At 54.1% G+C, this 18901-nt stretch overlaps 1 protein-coding gene and 1 long non-coding RNA gene across 4 annotated transcripts in view; one reads left to right on the forward strand and one right to left on the reverse strand.

The window, feature by feature from the left end:
• SLC43A2 (solute carrier family 43 member 2) overlaps window positions 1–17342 on the reverse strand; it is a 29935-nt gene extending 12593 nt beyond the window's left edge. Inside the window, exons 1-8 of the mRNA XM_035342875.1 lie at window positions 17183–17342; window positions 10334–10523; window positions 9292–9347; window positions 8556–8632; window positions 2726–2818; window positions 1746–1879; window positions 1105–1307; window positions 341–484 (exon numbers count right to left, since the gene is read on the reverse strand). Coding sequence (XP_035198766.1) covers window positions 341–484; window positions 1105–1307; window positions 1746–1879; window positions 2726–2818; window positions 8556–8632; window positions 9292–9347; window positions 10334–10523; window positions 17183–17342 — 1057 coding nt within the window. The remainder of the gene's footprint in view (window positions 1–340; window positions 485–1104; window positions 1308–1745; window positions 1880–2725; window positions 2819–8555; window positions 8633–9291; window positions 9348–10333; window positions 10524–17182) is intronic.
• Window positions 3207–6419, forward strand: LOC118176151. Of its 3 annotated transcripts, none has more exons than XR_004755282.1 (4): window positions 3207–3325; window positions 3973–4436; window positions 5317–5414; window positions 5631–6419. It is a non-coding gene; the product is annotated as an uncharacterized LOC118176151 (long non-coding RNA). The 3 variants fall into 3 exon arrangements; XR_004755283.1 differs by lacking the exon at window positions 3207–3325 and adding an exon at window positions 3723–3836; XR_004755281.1 differs by lacking the exon at window positions 3207–3325 and having other exon boundaries at window positions 3715–4436.
• Window positions 17343–18901: the final 1559 nt, after the last annotated feature.

Consider the following 18901-nt stretch of genomic DNA (forward strand, 5'->3'; position numbering starts at 1 on the left):
TTTCCCAGTGAAAAAAAAAAATAAAAAAGAGTTATCACAGTCCATCCTGAGAGGCTACTTTCAACAAGTTATCTGGAGGAATAGCATGGAATAGTATTTAAAAGACACCGGGCTAAAATTAGCTTGACATTCAAGTGCCTGCCTCGCTGCCCCTCTGTCCTGGGCCAGTTCCAGCCCTCTGCTAGACCCTACCAGCAGCTGCTGGCCGCACTCTGACACCAGTAAGTGCCGTACATGGTGTATTTGCTGAGTAATCAGGCACACTGGCCTCTTGCAAGGACCAAGTCTGGGTCAGCTTCCCGTTCCAAGGAAGCAGATAAAAGCCTCTAGGTTACCTTACCTTGATCTTCATCTCCAGACAGAAACTCAAGGATGGTATTCATGGCCCCCATGTAGAAGATGAGCCGCAGCTGAGTGACACACATGGTGATGAGGCTGAGCAGCAAGATGGGACTGAAGACACTCTTCATGAAGGAGGGAGAAGCTGCAGAAGGAATAACAGAGTCTCTAAGGAAGGCAATATACCCTTCTAAATGGGCATGTTTTCAGAAGAGGCTGTGGTTAGCAGGTCTTCTAGCTAGTCATTCCAACACGGTGTGCCTTTGGCAGCTCCAAGTTTACTGGTAGCAACTGTCCGGTGCCTTACAAATGTCCTTAATGAGTGGTGATAGCTGCTGGGAGTTCGGCTACCACTAACTGGAGTGAGGGGAGCAGGAAGCCTCACCTAATTCTGTGGATTAGAGTGAAAAGAAAACTTTAAGCCATTTGCTTTTGCCATACCCCCCAAGTAATGAAGGCTTGGTGATGGCAGCAGTCGGTCTAAGAGGTGGAGGTGACCAACTGCACTGTCCTTCTGCAGCCATACCCATACCCGTGGTGTTGTCCCCACCACTGGCAACACCAAACCGTGTGTTTAGGCAGGCGTACCCTAACAGGATTCCTTATATAACTAAACTTGTATTTAGATAACGGTGGCTGGCACGCGGCCCTGGCAGCGTATGGATCACCTATCACACTATCTGATAAAAACAGGTCTGGAGCGGAGCAGAGAGCCCGCCGGCCTTCTGCCAGAGCAAGCATCCCCGGGCACCCGGGGAACCACACCTGAGCTGTCGGGCTGGCACTTCACTTCGAGGTCCACCGTGGACAGACAGAGCTTGTTGTTCTCTTGCAAGGCTGTCAGCTCCTTGGGGCCCTTCATGGAGCTCCCCACACTGAGACGGCGTCCCACGGTCGTGACTTGCTTGTAGAACTGCTTCCCGGTGATCTTGTGGTCAAATCCCAGCCAGCTGAACTTTATTTTCACCCTGTCGGGAAGTAAAGGGAATGAGAACTGCAACACAGGGTAGGGAACCAGAGGCAGCAGAGTTGCAGGAATCAGTCTGTGTGTGGATTCAAGGCACTAGTTTTCATCTACAAACCCACAAATGGCCTGGATCCAGAGCATGCAGAGAGATATAGGCCCTGGGCCAGTTTGGTGTAGGTCAGTATAGAAATGCTTATTGCTTCTGGCAGATTGTTCTCTTCATGACTCCTATGCTTTGGAAGGTTCAACTTTCCACAGATATTCACCAGTTGAGATAAAAATCTAATGGCAGACATAAATCCTCAACCTCAGAAGAAATGGCAGCAATAAACAACATGCAAAGGAATTCCCTGCCCATTCCTCTCTATTAGCTGTGCCACCACTTTCTAGAGAATTAAGAATGAGATTAGCCCCCAGAGGTAATCTAGATGATGCTTACGTGTAGTCCATGTCTTCTGGTCCCGGGAAAGGCTCCAGTGGCCAGTTGAAGAAACAGTTGAGGAAAACCAGTCCCGCACAGCTTGCCCACACGAGCAGAATGAGGATGAAGGAGACCCCAAAGTCATATATAACCTACAAAGCACAAGGAAATACGGTTTTGGCTGTAAGAGCAGAAAGATCTTCAGTATTCTTAGAATATCATCTGAAAGGAAGTTGTGAAAAAGAACATGCTATATTTAAAATGGGTTTAACACAAACAGTAACAAAGGACAGTTCTGTGACATGCAGGCTTGGAGAGAGCTGTACATGCACATCTTTAACGACAACTACAGCAGCAAGGGGACCTCCAGCTGGAATAGCATGCAGCTGTATCACAAATGGCTGCCGAAGATTTTCACCAAGGACCTTCTCCTTGGAAAGCCAACAGGAGCTTCCCTACGCCCTTGGAAGGGGCCTTCTTTTACTGTGTGTCTCTTACTCTGGCTCTGCAGCGAACCATCGCTGGTTCAGAACCGCTAGAGACCACCAAGGCAGCCCAAGAGACCATCTCTTCTCTCCCCTCAATGCAGTTTGCTAGCTCTGAAGTGCTCAAAGCCAACCATCGGCAACAACCAAACAGATGAAGTACACACATGTATTAAAAATACACTTAAATAATACCTGGAGTTATTTTTTATATATATAAAACAAAACAGACTTTCATTAAAAAGTAATCATCAGCTCTTCATTTTTCCTTACTGAACACCCTTAAAATCTTACGGTGTGTTAGCAAACAGACCATCCTCTTTACAGCATTCATTGAGTTATTGAGACAGGCACTTGGGAAGTCTTTAAACACACACAGGAACTGAATCTCGTAAAAGCATCTCTAAAAAAGCGCTTTAACAATTAGTCCCTCTTTCCTTCCACATTATTGCTAAATGGTGCAAAACCCCGGCACAACAGCACCAGGAATGAGTCACGGTCCCACAGCCTCACCTTGATTCCTGGAAAGGTCACAGCAGAGGAAGCATAGGAGCCAATCATCAGAGCAATGAACGTGGAACGAAGGTCACCAAACATGTTGGGCAGCTGGGGGGAGAAAAATCGGTTGAAACAGGTTGCTGTTGGGAAGGGAAGACGAGGCAAGAAGTGGGAAGGAGGCTCTCTTGAGAAGATACGGGCATTTAGGATCAAGACTTCTGGATACCAGAGCCTGAAGGAAACAGTTTTCTTCAAGAACAGCTTAGCTCTTCAGGATAGTGCCCTGTGGGTTGCAGCGGTGTCTCCAGTGTCAGGGAACGTCCACTATCCAAGATTTATTCGCTTAATGATACTGCTTCCTTCCAGACTGACAGCGTGCTTTGCATTGGTCACCTTTAGCACAGGATTGTTTGTTCCAGCCCTTGTGCTTTCTTTGAGTTCCTTTCCCCGAGGCTACAGCCACCACCTCTTTTCCTTTCCAAAAATATACGCTCGAGTTCTCTGCCAGTCACCCTCCTTTGAGGCAGGAGCTGCTAGCCACGGGCTGCGATAGCTGAACGATCTCCAGCACACCCCGCGACACCTCCAACTGCCAGGTTTGCTTACACACCTTGGGTCAGCACCCAAATCCTTGTGGTAGATCAGAAAGCTCCCGTTATAACAAGAAGGAACGGGGACAAAGACCGCTTTGCTAGGTCCCCCTGTGCAGGCAGGCTCTCTGCAAGAGAGACCCGGCTCCGGTCGGGTGCAATGGCATCGCCGAGAGCAGATGGGGCTGGTTCTGCAAGGAGCTGTTGGGAAAGCAAAGCTCTCGGCAGGGCAGCGAGGAGCACCTCACGCAGCAGTTCAGCCAGCTCAGCAGCTCTATCCAGACTGCCTCTCCAGCCCTTGTTTCCACTCGGGACCCGAAAGCAAAGCTGAGCAGGCAGAAAAAGCCCCGAGACCTTCCCGCTCAAGGGAAAGGAGGAACTTCCCATTTTTCTACACCGGCCTGCTAGCTGAAAATCACAGGGAGAAGCCATGAAGCTGTAGGGTGCAGAGAGCTGAGCCGAGACCTCCTGAGGCTGCTCAGAGGGCAGAGGTGCTGCTTCAGGCAGCCAGATTTCCCTCCCGCCTCCCTTTTCAGGTCACCAACTCCCCAAATTCACTTGTGGAGTTGGTGGTGGGCATCACCACCACATCAGCCCTGGAGGGCCTTTAAGCCAGACACTGTGGGTGCCTTCTAGGACTGAAAGCCTAACCGGCGTTCTATCTGTTTTCAGACACAGCTGAACAAAATGATTCAGAGAATATTGGAGCCCGAGGAAGCAAATGCTCTCATCACATTCCCGTTTCGCTGCTGGAAAACAAATCCATCTTTCCCAGGAGCAGCATATAAGGCAAGTGAATCTGGCTTGTGTCACGGTGGGACCAGCGTGTTTACAGCACAAGTATTCCTGCGCAGGAACACTCCGGGATCCATCTGGCTGTTTATCATCTCCCTGTCTCACTGCAGAGCTTTCTATGCAGTGCAGCCTCCAGGTCCTTGGATAACCCCAGCCCAGGAACAGCAGCAGCGATGCGCTGAGCCCGATGCTGAGCCCCGATCAGGCACGGAGGAGGCAGAAAGCACCGTGCTCCTCTGCGGCGAGGATCCCCACACCCATCCCCAGATCCCCGCATCCGGGAGCGCTGCCAACAGGCTGCTTTCAGGAGCTGCAGACAGGAAACGGCAAAGGATCCAAAGGTCTGTTACCAGGCTCAGAAATCTCTCCCTGGGAGCGCTGGCCTAAAATACACACCCCAGAAAACTGCATCTGCAGAATGAAATATCTGCAGGTTGCAGAGGCTGGTTGCCGTCAGCAGGCAGGGCATTTGTTTCACCTCGAATGCCCCAAACCTGAAACAATCTCCAGAAATTACAACAAACAGCTGCTGCTGCTGGGCAGCTCACAAACACAGCTGCTTCTTGGCTCCGGCTGCTTTTCCCCGGAGCCCCAGAGATCACAAAAGGCCTTTTTCATAAGCAGACAAGCAGCTCCCAGGTGGATCCTCCTGCTCCGGGGGCTACCGGACACCTAGAGCAAGCCCGAAAGCAAGCAGCCACGTCTGGGAAACCCGAGTCTGCTTTGCCTCGATGGGGACACAAGTCCTAGAAAGGCTTGAGGCTTCCTAAAATCCTATTTGGCACCAAGCAAGTGGCTGGCTTAAAGAAAATTGGATAGAGGAGATTCATTGGGTTGGATAAGATCTTATCAACTGCAACTGCTAACACCGAGCACTGGGGGGAAAGGAAATCTGAGACTACCTGAGGGGACGGGGGAGGCAAAGAGAAAATAGCCCAGACCCAGACAAAAACCCTCAGACTGCCAGTGCCAGCACTGGCAATGCCTGTGCAGGTCTCCTCTGAAGAGCAGCTACTAAAATAACATACAATATTTACTCAGACATTTTTACAGCTGTCTTTACAGCAGTGAGCACTGGAAAAATATGAACCCTAGGGACAAGAAAATAATAATTTTAAAAAAAATCAAAACACAAAACATAACAAAACCACAGAGCAAGTAGGCTCTTTGCTTTCCTGCCACCAAAAAGATCTGATCCTCAGTCTGACCTTACTCCTACAGGCCCGAACAGACTCCTCCATTAACTTCTGCCTATTCTGGTACGAGTGTCTCAATTCCGGAAGATCTACCATGAAGAAACTTATGTCTTCTGTTTAAAGGTCAATAATGCTCAATGTATAATTAACTTTATGCCCTGTCTGAAAGATACTAACTGAATTTTGCCATACCATAACTATTTTTTCCTGGAGTCCTTTATTACAGGTTTGCAATCCTAAACTGATAAAATCACTTCCTCGTTTCCTCTTGCAGATGATTTTCTCCTCATTTACCCTATAGCGAGTTTAAAACCTTCAATTAGTTTTACAATTTTTCAGCTTTTCCCTGGAGACAGTCCCTATGCAAAGGACACCACAAAAACCACCACGGTGGCATTACCAAACCCAGTGTCCCTCCTTCCTGAAAGAACAGTGGAAAAAAGTCAAGGGACTGAGAACTGGAAAACTTTGGTTTGCCTATCAGGAGGTATATTTGGAAATATTACGGACAATAAAAATCTGTTCTTCAAGAAAGCCTCAAACTGACCGCTTTGTTCGAGGCATATGGAAATTCCTGTTCCCGTTCTCCAACAAAAGACCCCAGAGCCCTAAATCCTGCTAATATTTCCGAGCAGAGAAGGTTCCCTATGCAGAGATCCCCCCCCGCCCCGACCGAAGGGTGCTGTTTGCAGCAGAAAATAAGAGCAAAGCAGCTGTAATTCTTTGAAAGGAAAACAGAACAGAAAACAATCTATAAAAGGCTCTTTGTGGTAATTTATCACACATGTTTATTTCTTTGCATGAAATAGCTCCGGAGCAGAACCAGCGCCAGATTCCTGTGTTGCTGTCAGAGCCACCAATACGGATCTGTTTCCATTTCCAGTCTCCCCTTATATTGGCTAAGACCGAGTCACGAGGCAGAAATCTCCCCCTCTGCATTTTAACAGCAGGCACAGCCTGACCTTGTTCCCAGAAGCGGGAACACCGCCGCTCTCTTGCTTGCTCCCCCTCCTCCCCGAGCCGCAGCACCCGGCGCAGGCAGCCCGGCCCTGCAGGGTGCCACGCGCTGCCGGCAAACCCTGGGGACTTGTTGCTGAAAAACCCTTCAAATCCAAGAGGCACGCTTCGTGGGGCACTGCCTGGGCTGCAGTCCCATTTGTCCCCTTCCCTAAACCCTTGCAGAAGACCATCAGACCCCCCCCCATGCTTGTGGGGGTCCCCAGCACCCAAAAGAGTGCCCGACCGCGGCACATGGGGTGCTGGGGTGCCCACCCTGCCACCGAGCAGCCACTCAGGGGTGGCACGGGACCAGCTCACGCACCAGTGGGTTTGACCCATTTCCTAGGGCATTCCAGGTCGCTGGCTGGACGAGGAAGTCACTTTGCTTCGACTCGTGCGCACTCAGCAGCCTGCGCTGGTGTCAGCCAGAACGAGCCCCCTTGGCACCGGGTGCTGATTCCCGCTCACCGCCTCCGTGCAATGACCTGCCGTCCCCACATCCCTCCCTCGCCATGCTCCATCCCCATGGGCCATGGCTGGAAGGCACCCGTAAGAGATCCTCGTGCCACCCAGGAAGGTGACTCGAGGCACAGACCGTGGCTCGTAAGCAGAGCCACGCAGGGACACGGCGGCGAGCTGCTGGCGAGCAAAACACACGCGCCTGTAAGTCACCGGCTGCAGCAACATCGTGGTGCAGGTGAGGTGCTTCCCTCCCACCTCGGACTGTTTTTAATCACTTTTACACACCTCAGGTGCCGAAATGCCTCTGCACGAAGGCACGTGCAGTTCTGTCCGTGCCTGGATTTGGGGAATTGGACCCGAGGCCATCCCAGCTCCCCGCAATGCACACCGCTGCCTGGAGGAGCCGGCTCCACCTGCGGTCTCCCTGCATGAACCCACAGCTCTGCTGCTTGCTCCAGCCCTCCCCAAGGCTTGGATCACTTCTTGGAAGATTTGACCTTTTTCCTGCAGCCGTACTTCCTCTGTGCTGTGAAACCGGCTCGCTAACGAGGGCACTAATAAGTGGCTTTGCTTATTTCTTCTGCTGCTAAAAGCCACGGTACAGCACATCCAGTCTCAGCCCTACCCTTGCCATTCCTCCTATCATCACCAGTGGCTCAAAAACAATCCGTGACCCCTTAATAACCACCCAGAGAGACAATAACCAAAGCTGGCAGCTGCAGGACGGGAATCCTCTCCTCTCCCCCTGCAGTACCAATGTGCTCCTCTCTTCCTTGCTTGTTTTTGAAGCGTGGCAGGATGACATTTGCCCCACAGTTCTTTGGGAGCGTGGCCAAGGCTTCCAGTGAAGAACATTACATACAGCCGCGAGACCGACATCTGCACACACTTTTGAAAGCTTTGAATACGAAAGCAACAGCAGCAACAACATCGCGGCGCACGCGGTGATCTCTAAACCCAGTCTCTGCCAGATGCAGGTCTCAGGAGTTCAGCCAGTGCCTAATCCACGTTAACTGAGAGGTAACCTTAACTACGAGTTTAACTTTTAACAGCGAACCCAAGGTAACGCTGTCCAAATCAGAAAGTTTTCAATCAGTGCTTCCCAGGCTCTTTTCTAGGAGCTTTTCCACCCGGCCCTGGTTCAGCCACACTGACAAGGGTAATGAGGTGGAAAATCAAGCAGCTACTTGGAGAGCGATACCGCTTCTCTCTCCAGGCAACACGAACCCCAAAACGCAGGGACCCAGCTGACGGTTGTTGACCAGTGCTTGTAACACAACCCACGGACTGATGCGACCCACGCAGCTGCGCAGACGGAGCCGGGGGCATTCAGCAGCTCAGCTTTTCTAAGGAAACCTGGAAGGGACTCTCGCCCTTCTGAGAGCAAAAACTTTTGTGCTGGAAAATGGGGGAAGAGATGCAAAAAGCGCTCGCAAGAAGCTGGTCCTGCCCTGCTGCAAGGGCTCTGCACCCTCCTGATGCTTCCCTCAGTTTGTCAAAGCTAAGCTGGGCGCTGCATGTAGAGGCACACGGCAATCTGAGCCTGAGCCAAAAAAAAACTTATTTTGTTCACCTCCATCTGAGATGCAAGAGGCAAGTAATAAAGGAACGGAGAAAAAAAGCCTGAGACTAACCAGCTAACACCCAGCCTTTCAGGTAAAAGTGTGACCGACCCTTTGTTCCAAACAAAGCCATGTGCTACTCAAGCCACAGGCAAGAGATCCACTTTGTTCCTTCCTGCTAGCCCAGCTCACAGCCACAGTAAGGAATAAAATAAGAGTCAGGTGGTAACTCTTTGCTTACCGTGAGCGATGTGAAGGTCATGCACATCCCACCAAAGCCGTTCAGAGCCAGCGCAATGAATATCAGCACAGACAGAGCTGCAACAAAATAAAAAAGGCTCAGGAGCCATTACTGGGGTGGGGAGGGAAAGGAGACCAATGTGCCATCAGGGCTTTGGTCCCAACATGCAAACGTCAGTGGACCAGCACCCTTGGGACGTGCCGCATTCCTCCCAACCCAGCTCATCCCACCAGTACCCATCTCCCTGGCCACATGGTGAGTGAGAGTCTTTTCTCTATGGCTTGCTGATGTAGCTTCTCTGAATGGGTCCCAGAAGGAAGATTTACTTGAAGGAATTGGATCCAAAGTGCCATTGCACTATCTGGTCTTGAGGACCACGCTCCAGCCATCCCCAATGAGAAAGCAGATTACACATCGTGTGCTATTACCTACTTCCCAACCCTGGAAAAGCCAGGAACTTGCTTGAAATTGCTTCTTACAGCACTTGGCAAGAACAAAGCTGCGGGAGACCTGGCTATCTCAGGCATTTGGCCCTTGCCAAGCACTTATGGCTGTAAAACACCAGCCCTCCCTGAGCCACGGAGCCCCCCCCAGGCCAGCAGATCCATGGTTTGTGTCCCCAGCGAGACCCCAGGGCTGCACGTGGAGCACACAGCTCCGTCCACATTCATCTGCACCCCAAAAACGGGGCCGCAGCCCCAAAGCCCTCCCAGCTGAGCACCAAATGCCTACTTACAGTCTGGGTTACTGGCACCGTATGCGATCAGCACGCAGGACACAGAGAAGCAGGCGCTGAAAGGGAACCAAAACCATGAGTCCAGCCAGCCTTACGTGCAAGAAATTACACATCCCTCTCCCTCCTCAGCACCTCGTTAAGCCAGCGCTGTGTAATTTATGTAAGGGAGCAGGCAATTTGGAAACAAAAATCCAGGGAAATACCCGGAGATTACAGAGAAGCCTTGCACAAGGGCTGAAGCAGCAACATTCCCTCCCACTGCTCTGGCACAGCTCTCACCGAACCCAGATGCCCCGCTGCTTTTCCAGCACAGAGCTTGGCTAGTCATCCCCTCGAGGTGACCAAGGACAGCAGCAGCCTCGGTTCTGTGACCCAGCTGCGGTCACAGCTCCTCTCAGGTAGGGGCTGAGTCAGGCTTGCCCTCTTTTTCCCACCCTGCCTACGGGCCAGTTTGGTTTTGGTACAGGTCAGTGCTATAAAACTCAGCAGCGCTGGGGCCCACTGTGCCCAGCAAGCCACATTCTCCCATGACACGGCAGAAGCTGTGACTGATGTTGTTATCTGGGGCAGAAAGCAACGCAGACACCACATGGCACAGAGGGAACCCAGAAAAGGCAGGCAGGACGGGTTTATCTCAGAGTTAACTCCCCAGCTTGCGAGCTCTGATGTAACATCTTGGTTTTGTGCCTCTCAGGACATAGCTCCCAGCTGAAGGGAAAAAGCTAGCCGCTGTGACTCACAAGTGACTCCGCTCTTCCTCCGGGCTCCATCTGGCCGGGAAGCAGGGAGCAACGCTGGAGAGCTGAAGCTTGGACACAGAGTCCCAAGCCCTTCCCTTGTAGAGCAACTCGCCGTGCAGCTCAACGCTAGCCAAAACCATCCCAGAGCTGCTCAGGCACCCCATACACAGCCAGCAGCTCCCAGACCAACCCCCCATAACATTCCCGAGGTTTTAGGGACAGGCCAACAGGCACAGAACCCCTCAGCCTCTGATAAAACATGAATTTGCCCCTCGGCCCACCCTGCTGCCCAGGACACCGACCTGCCCAGCAGCCGCAGCTTGCGAGGGCCGTACTTGTCCATGACGATGCCCAGGGGCAGCGTGATGGCGCTGAGCAGGAAGGAGCCGATGGTGAAGGCCAGGTTCAGCATCTCGTCCTGGGCGTTGCACGTTGGCCACTTGTGCTCTGCCGCCGTGCTGTTCTCGTGCTCAGGGCTGCCCGTGGAGTTTCCTGCATGGGACGATAGAGGAGCATCATTGCAGCGTGTTGGGACAGGGCTTGGAGGCAGGCAAGGTAGAGAGGAGCCTCTGAAATAATCTCAGTTATTTTGATTACAATCAGTAAGAAATGGAGAAGGGAGAGAAAAAGAGCAGAAGGACAGGGGACAGCTGACAAGGTCAGCTCGGAGCAAAGGGTGCGCAGGCGCCCGGGAACAAGTCTCCCATGAAGAAGGAGCAGGAGGGCAACAACCTCAGGACAGGGCAGAGCAACCTGAGGACAGAGCCCCATTAATTTATAGAACTACCCGAATTACAGGGCACTACCCCAGCAGGACTGGAAGGGACCGAGATAAAAACTAAAGTACTCCTAATCCAGGACTGGCGTGTCATCAAGGATTTTTTCCGAACTAAACTGGAAGTGATAACTACAGCCAAAGCAGCTATTTTGGGTCCAGATGCCGGGCTGACGAGGCCTGGCGCGGAGCTTGAAGGACGAGCCTCCTGCCCTCGCCGTGAGAGGGATGGGGAGGCAGCGGCCACCGCGCTGCTCCCGGGAGGGCAGGCAGCTCACCTGCCCTCGCTGGTTATTAACAGGTTGGTGCATCTTTAGCTTTGACCCCGTAATTACTATTTTTTTCTCTGTGTTTTCCAAGTGGGTTTAGGCGACACGGATCAGTTACACCGCTGACTTTCTGCTCTTGACTTGACTTGAGGAACTGTGCAGGCAGACTCCCACGCCGAACAGAGCTTGCGTTGTGTAACAGACACAGAAACAGGACGGAGAGGGGGGGGGGAAAGAAAGAAAGAAAAGGAAAAAGAAAGAAGTTCCCTTTTCTCTGCAGCAGCAATTTCACTGGCTCTTGCCACCTCCCCTCCTGTCCCAAGCCCATCCCAGGAAGGTTTAAGTGTCCTCCAACAACGTGGGTGCCTTCAGACTTTCGTTAGCCCAGAGGTTTGGTGCGCTCCACCCCTCCTTCGCCCGGTGCTTATCTGACGTTTCGGTAACCTTTGCTGGTATGACAAAGCACTTGCCTTTCTTTTTTAAACTGCTGCAGTGAGCCAGTGACATAAAGCACTCTCCTCCGTATTTAATAATTGATCTGACAAAATTCAATATTAAAGGAAGAATAGAGAGAGGAGTCGCCTATGTAACCATCTGTGTTAATTAGCAGGAATCCCTAATATTCCTAATATTTGAGCGAGGACGCTTGCTGCTTGGTGAGATCATGGTCAGGCTCCCCCCAGCTGCCCGTGCCACCCCATGTCCCTGTCCCACGTCCCCTTCCACCCCGTTCCCCCCAAGCCCTGGCAGTAACTGGTTTCACCCTGCTTCTCCCAGCTGGCATTTTTCTCTCCTGCTTGCCAAAACAACCCTCCCGGCTCTGTGTCAATCGCAAACAAAGCACGGGCCACCTTCCAGACGCCAGGTATTAGCAGGAATTCAGACGCTGATATCAGAGGCTTACGAGCTCCTGCAATCCTTCCTCTGCCCCCTCCCAGCCCTCTGGGGAGGATGCGAGGCGTTTCCATTCACACTGCCCCCAAAAACAGCTCTAAGATGGTCTCAAACCACCTGTGATCAGCTATGACTGTTTGCTCATTCCCTTTGCTATTTGCTCCTGGCGGATAATTAATCCATCCCTTCTCTCCCCCTGCTAGCCACGGGTAGCCGAAATGACAGACATGTCCCCAAAAGGCCCTGTGCAGAAGCATTCCTTCTGCAGGGGGGATGCACTCAAGTCAAGTCCTTAGAAATCAGTCCTGGACAGACCTGGGAGCCTCTGTGGCTTCACACCACCTCTAAATCTCTTCACCAATCTTTCCTTCACCATCTCCTCGTGCTGTGGCTCAGGACCCCGAACACCGACGTTCCACAGCATCTCCACGCAGCAGGCGGAGGTGCAGGGCTCCGAGCACCAAGGCTTCGGGGCTCTCCACTGAGATAAGCTCACAGGAAACAGATGTGGTGCGAGGCTGAAGTCGGAAAAACAAGAGGGGTGGTGTGCTGGGGGGGGGGGGAAGAGTGACAAAACAGCAGTGATTTCCCTGTGTCAGCACTGTGCGGACACAGCTCAGCTGTGGACGAAGGGACGTGGGCAGTGCGGTGACCTTACAGCTATACGCATGGCCAGCAAGAGGATCTCAAACCAGAAATATTCAGCACCGGGAGCCGCAACAGATTAATTGACGTTAATACATGGATGTGTACGGTCACAGCATGACCCCAAGGTGCTCCCGCTGACTGCAGGCCCTCCAACAGCACCAGGAGGACCAGCGAAGGGGGCTTGGCCACCTCTGCAGCCTTGCTGCAGCCAGGAGGGCTGGGACCAGGGCAGCGAATGCAGGCTGTGCCTGTACCCAACCGCCTTGGTTACAGCTGCTCGCCGCCAGCTCCGAGGAGGGGCCAGGCAGCAGCGCTATGTGGAAATACAAATTGTTTGTGAAAATAGCAGCAGCCCCTGAGCAACAAGGGAAGATCCAGCGAGGCGTAATGGAAAGGATTTGAGCAGCCCTTGGCACCTCCTCGTCTGGGGAATCTCCAGGAGGTGCCGCAAATAGAAGATTTTGGAGGGGCTGCAGGTGCCTGGCCGGGGAGCTGGTGGGTCACCTGCAAGGGGAGTGAGTGGCAGCGCGTGACACGGACAGGAGGAGATTAATGGGCAGAGAACCTGCCTCGCTGCTCACCTACCCAACACGCCTGGCTACGGCAAACAGCCGTTTCCTTCAATCACGGCTCAGATCCTGTTCCAGATCAGTGCACGCCATGCTGCCGGGGAAAATCTCCTACGTGCCCGGCTCTGTCCACAGCGGCACTTTGGGGAAAGGCTGTCCCTGTGCCGAGGGCTGTGCCCTCCCCAAATCCTCCTGCCAAGTACACCTTGGGCGTTGTGCACGAGTGCCACCGGAGCACGTGAGCGTCCGTGCACGCTCCCCGCGGTCTCACCGACCAGCCAGAAGGAGCTGCGAGTCTTTGTCAGCAATTACAGGAGCATAGTGCTTGCTTTTACAGCGCTCCCCCCGCCAGCAGCAGGATTTCTGCTGCCCAATTAGTAGTTTTGAGTTACTATTTAAAGAGTGGCAGAGCTTAGGTGAGAGGAAGGCTGCCTCGGTAATCATTTATGTCAAGCTCATCGCTGGGATTTGTTCAGGCTGTTCCGGGGACGTTTAAAGCCATCCTTTCTCCCACATGAAGTGCTGTAGGTTTCAGGAGAGGGTCAATCATTAACTACTCTTTGCTGACCCCTCCGAATCCCGGGCGCACAGCGGGTCACCTGAGGAATGAGCCTGGCTTTTTCAGGAGCGGCTGCCATCTCGCACCGGCACAGGTTTCCTTTCATCTTGCTCCTTGGATCAGCCTGAGCTGAGCAGGAGAGACAGCCCCGGCAATAACTATAGGACGCAGCCTGAGTGGCTTCACCTTCCTCTTAGATTTTCTTTTATTAAAAATAAAAATAAAATGAAGAAAAAAAAAAAAAAGGGACAAAGTCTGGGAGAGCTGGCAAAAAAAATGAAAACAAAATTAAGAAATCACAGCAAAATGCATGTGCAAACAACTGATCCGCAGCCTGCCCACATAAGAACATGTTTTCTCTTTTTAGGATGGTGTCATACTTCTGGGAACTGGGAGGAGATGTTCTTGCCTTACACCGCTGCGAACACAACGGGTTCAGGCTTCCCTCCGCGCCTGCCCCTCCGCTCGCACCTCCCTGCCCTCGCTGAGCCCCGGAGAAGCCCCAGCCCCGCGTTATTTAAACCCCCAGTCGCTCCCCGGCTGCGGTTTTGGTCCGCAGCGGTTCTCGCCCCAGCCAGCGCCGCCGACAGCTGCAGGCCCGCGCAGCGAGCTTCCTGCTGAACCCGAGCTTTTACCGCGCTCACGCTTTTTCCTGTTTACAGGGTCGCGTGCGCAGCCTCGCCACGAGCCCTCCTCGCGTCTCGCCAGTCCCGAGGGGCCCTTCGGGCCGTGAGGCCCCACCACACCCCCAGGGTTTAGCTCAGTACTACAGGGCCGCGAGGCTGCGCCTTCCCTCGCCCCCCGTCCAGGTGTGTTACGCTGAGGTGGGTGAATTAGCTTGAATTAGCTTATCGCCTCCTTGGTTTTCCACAGCCCCGTCTTACAGGAAGGTCCTCTGTCCCTCCGGCTCCTTATCTTTGCTCTTTGTGAGCAGATTACCAAGTTCAGTGCTTTTTTTTTTTTCCTTCAAACGTGCTTCAGAAATGCCTAAGCCTTGAGCTTCCCAACCCAAGTATCATCGCAGCAGCGCGAGGCCCTGACCAGATTAAGTTCCCCAGCAGCTGATAAGGCCCGAATCCTGATAAAGACCGCGGAATCAGCATTCGAGCCGAATAAAAGATGCTGCTTCAGTTGGTTAAAGGCCAAGTGGTAGTGTAGTAAAATTCAAATGGGAACAAAGTGCCACCACCGGATTCCTTGTCAGCAAATTTCAAGCATACCTCTCGCCGTGGTCAAGTCTGCCACCCGGAACAAGCATAGCCCTCCACTCATACCCTCTTGCACAACTGCTTTGAAAATATTTGTTGCTTCGATGGGGGTTTTTCCAGGTGTCCACCTCTGCTCTTGTGCAACCGAGCGGACCCTACATGGTTGTAGGGCGGACAAGCAAAGCCCAGCACCAGAAGCCAAGGGCAGAAGGGGAAAAAAGGGGGGGACTCGAGGAAGACCACAAGCCCATCGTGAATTGGAGCCACGTTCTGGGCAGCTGCTGCTACCTTCAGAGAAGAGCCTGCGGAAGGGACAAGGTCTAGTTTTCTCTTTTGTTGAAAGGCATCACAAAGTGCAGAGCTTTTGCTGACAAACGAAAAGCCCTGCCAAGAACCTTTGGCTCATTAGGACAAGTCTTTTTTTTTTTTTTTTTTGCAATGCTTACATGCACACAGCGGCATTAGGACCAACAAGTGCCCAAAGGCTACTAGTTACAATTTCTTTGTTTCCACCCATCTTCCAGCCAAGAGCCGCATGATTCAATGGGTTGTGCTGAGAAAAGCAACCGCTGGGCCACCCTAACCCCAGCAAGGGTCAAAGGCAGCTCGGTGCAAGCCAGGGCTTCTGCCACGACAAGGGCATCTGCTATCCCCACATTTGGAGCTATCCCTACCTCGTCCCTGAGGTTATTACAGTGAGGACAACAACAGAGAAAGGAAAATGAGTAAGCAAGGGTGGAAACTGGCAGAACTGCTCCTTGAGGCTCATCACAAGCCATTTTTTGAGCCAGTATTTGAGGATAATGGGAATGTTTGATTCCTTAAGCATCTTTTCAGGGTTTAAATTGCCCTGCCTGAGGGCACAGGCTGGGAGGAAGGTATCGCCCCCGGGGCAGCGATTCCATCGCCTCCTCCCTGCGGTCTGAGGCACCGGCACTCCCAGTGGGGAGATTCAGCCAGACCACAGCACGGGAAAACCAGGGTGAGAAGCCACGGCAAATCTCGCCGATTTGGGGCAAAGGCAGACGAATGGAATGCAATCGAAGCAAAAAGCAAGAGGACAGGCCCCGAAGTGAAGTGCAGCTCCTGTCAGCAGGGCACAGCTCAGGGCACCGATAGCAAAGTGGCTGCTCTCAGCCGCAGTCAGCGTTTGCTTATCAGCTCTGGCGTGTTTTATCTCGGTGGCAGAAAGCTCCACCTGGGTTTAACAAGACCTCTCACACTGGCCTGAGGCAAAGTCACCATGGCTTGGTGACAACACAGCAGCCTCTTTAGGCTCCTAAGTCTCCTGAAGAGTCTCCTAAAGTCTCTCTGAAGTCTCCTAAATGGTGTCTGGCTGCTGGGGATGCTCCCTCGTGTCACCCGGAGGGCCGCTGGAGATGTGAGCAACACGGACACGCTTGGAAGAACCGTGCTGTGGGCAGAAGGCAGGAAGGAGAAGCAGCAGCCACGCTACAGCTGACAAGAACCAAACCCGCCAGGTGCAGCTACGCAACTGAGGCAGCCACCCACAGGCACACAAAGAGGCCATAACAAGGGGCTGATGAAACAAAAATGCAACAAATGAGGGGAAAAAACAAAGTATCATCACAACTGTTCACTGCTTGGAGGTCATTTCCCCACATCGCAGATTTCCCCCACTATTCTCAGCCGTTACCTACTGAGGTATGGCTCTGGTGTGCAGCTCTGGGTCCACGGACTTGTTTCCACCTCCTTCCCCTCACTGCTTCCTCCTCCATCCCATGCCCACCAGCTCAGTGCAACCTTCCCGTCTCACCGGCTCTCTCACACCTCTGGCCAGAGCCCAGACGCCCAGCTCCTGCCTCCCTTTGCTCTGCTGGTTCCCTGTCGGTCACATCGCAGCCTTCCCCCCCCAGCAGTACACACAAGCCCTCCCCACGAGCCATTCACCGTCCCCCAACACCCACGGGGCCACACCAGCCTTCCCTCGCAGCGCTCGGCCAGGCCTCCGAGCAGAGGCAGGACTCAAGGCCAAGCGGAAGAGGCTGTCCAGGAAAACTGGACCTAATCTTTGAGGCTCCTTTTCTGTTCACCCTGCAAAGCAGCAGCAACCACAGGCAGGTTGAACCATCACAGGTATGCCTTCCTTTTTGGAAAGGGATGCACATCCAGCCCACACCACCCCAAGGTGGGGAACCACGCCACCAAACCCCAGCAGCCACCTTTTCACCCGTCTCGGGAGCCACCAGCTCCTCGGAGCATCCTTACCCGACTCTTGGCAGAGGTAGGAGTAAAACCCTTCTGCCTTCAGCATGATGAGCAGGGACCCCCAGCCCAGCAGGACGGCGGAGAAGAACAGGTTCTCGATGATGGCCGTGAACGCCATCCACCAGCGCCGGCGGTGGGCGGTGGCGAGCGTGGGTGCCATTGTTGCGTGGGAAGGGTGCCCTCGTCCAGAGTCTCAGCCTGCAGGGATCAGAACGACGACAGGAGAGGTCACGGACGTGGCACAGGCTGCTCAAGGAGAGCACAAAAAAAGAGGGCGCTCCTCAGGAAGGCAATAAAGGCTGCCCAATGAATGAAAGGCACTCAGGTGTAAAGCTCATTTGTGCAGGCAGCAACTTGCCAGGTGCCCTGGAGGGAAGGGGGAGCACAGGTGCCCTTGGTGCAGCCCCTCCAGCACCAGCACCGTGCGCCAGAGGAGCGTTCAAGGGCTCCGTTCCACCTCCCGAGCAACAGGTATGAAAACACAGCAAATATCCCCTGCCCAGAGCCCGCTCCCCCTTTGCAGCCCGTTTGCAGGGCAGCAGGGAAGCACGTGCAGATCAGGGAGCTGCCCCAGCACCCCGACCTCCTGCTGCTTGGGGCAGAGGCTGGGAGCGGGGAGGCAGCCCTGTAGAGGCTGTAGGGACCCACCAGCTCTGCTCCACCCCACGGGAGGCACAGATCTGCCTGGAAGGCGGCCGTGAGTGATGCCCCTATGCGTGTTCATACCACAGGCGGCTCAGCAAGGAGCCCCTTTTTGCCAAACACCCGGCCGGGAGCGAGGCAGGACGCATCCTGCCCCACGCTAGCCCTGCAGATGGCTGGCCAGGGACAGCCCGTGCTGTGCACGTGCCGCCCCGCGGATGCTGCGGCCGGATTAACATCTCCAGCTCCACCTGTCCCGGTCCCCGCGGCCAACGAGAGCGAGCGGCAGCAAATATAGGAGCAAACCTGGTTTGGCTGGGGGAGCCCCGAGGTGCGGGGCCGCCCCTGGGCCATACGGCAAGTGGCCATTTTAGACGAGCTGGGTTTTCCCCCCCCCCACCCCAAAGCGTGCCCCGATCGGGTGCTATGGGGAAACGGGCTGGCTGCCCGAGAGGGTCCCCGGGGGCTTTCCACGAGGACGAGGTGCCACCACCCCCTTGCTTTCCAGCCCCCTACAAGGGTGCCAGGAGGACAGGGCCACCCTGCAGCCACCCAGGCTGCCGCAGAGAGAGAGAGCCCCCCCTGCCCCCGGAGCCAGCCTGCAGCCCCCCCACGGCCACCCACCCACCCACCCAGGCAGCGCGCAGGCCCGCTGCCCCCAGCGCAGCCCGGACGTGCTTCCTCCACGCCTCCTCTTCCTCATCCCGTGCACCCGCGCGCCCACCGCCCCCAGCCCCGCTCCTCTCCGTGCTGCAGCCCCCCCTTGCCCAACACCCCTGGGGAACTCCGCTGTGCCCCCACCAAGCCCCTCGCTCACCCCACTCAGCCCCTACAAAGCCCCCCATGCACCCCACTCCCCCCAAAACCCCCCTGCGCCCTGCTCACCCCACTCCGTGCCCGCAGATCGCTCCCACACCCCCTGCTCCCCCCCCACCGAGCAGCCCCCTCTCCCTCCAGCACCCCTCCCAGCACAAATCCCCCCCATACACCCCTTTTCCCAACACCCCCCCCCCAAAAAAAAACCCTTCCCACCCTGCTACCCCCAAACTGATGCTAACCCCACCCCGCTCTCCCCAC

The sequence above is a fragment of the Oxyura jamaicensis genome, chromosome 19 (assembly GCF_011077185.1).
Source record: "Oxyura jamaicensis isolate SHBP4307 breed ruddy duck chromosome 19, BPBGC_Ojam_1.0, whole genome shotgun sequence".
Lineage (NCBI taxonomy): Eukaryota > Metazoa > Chordata > Aves > Anseriformes > Anatidae > Oxyura > Oxyura jamaicensis.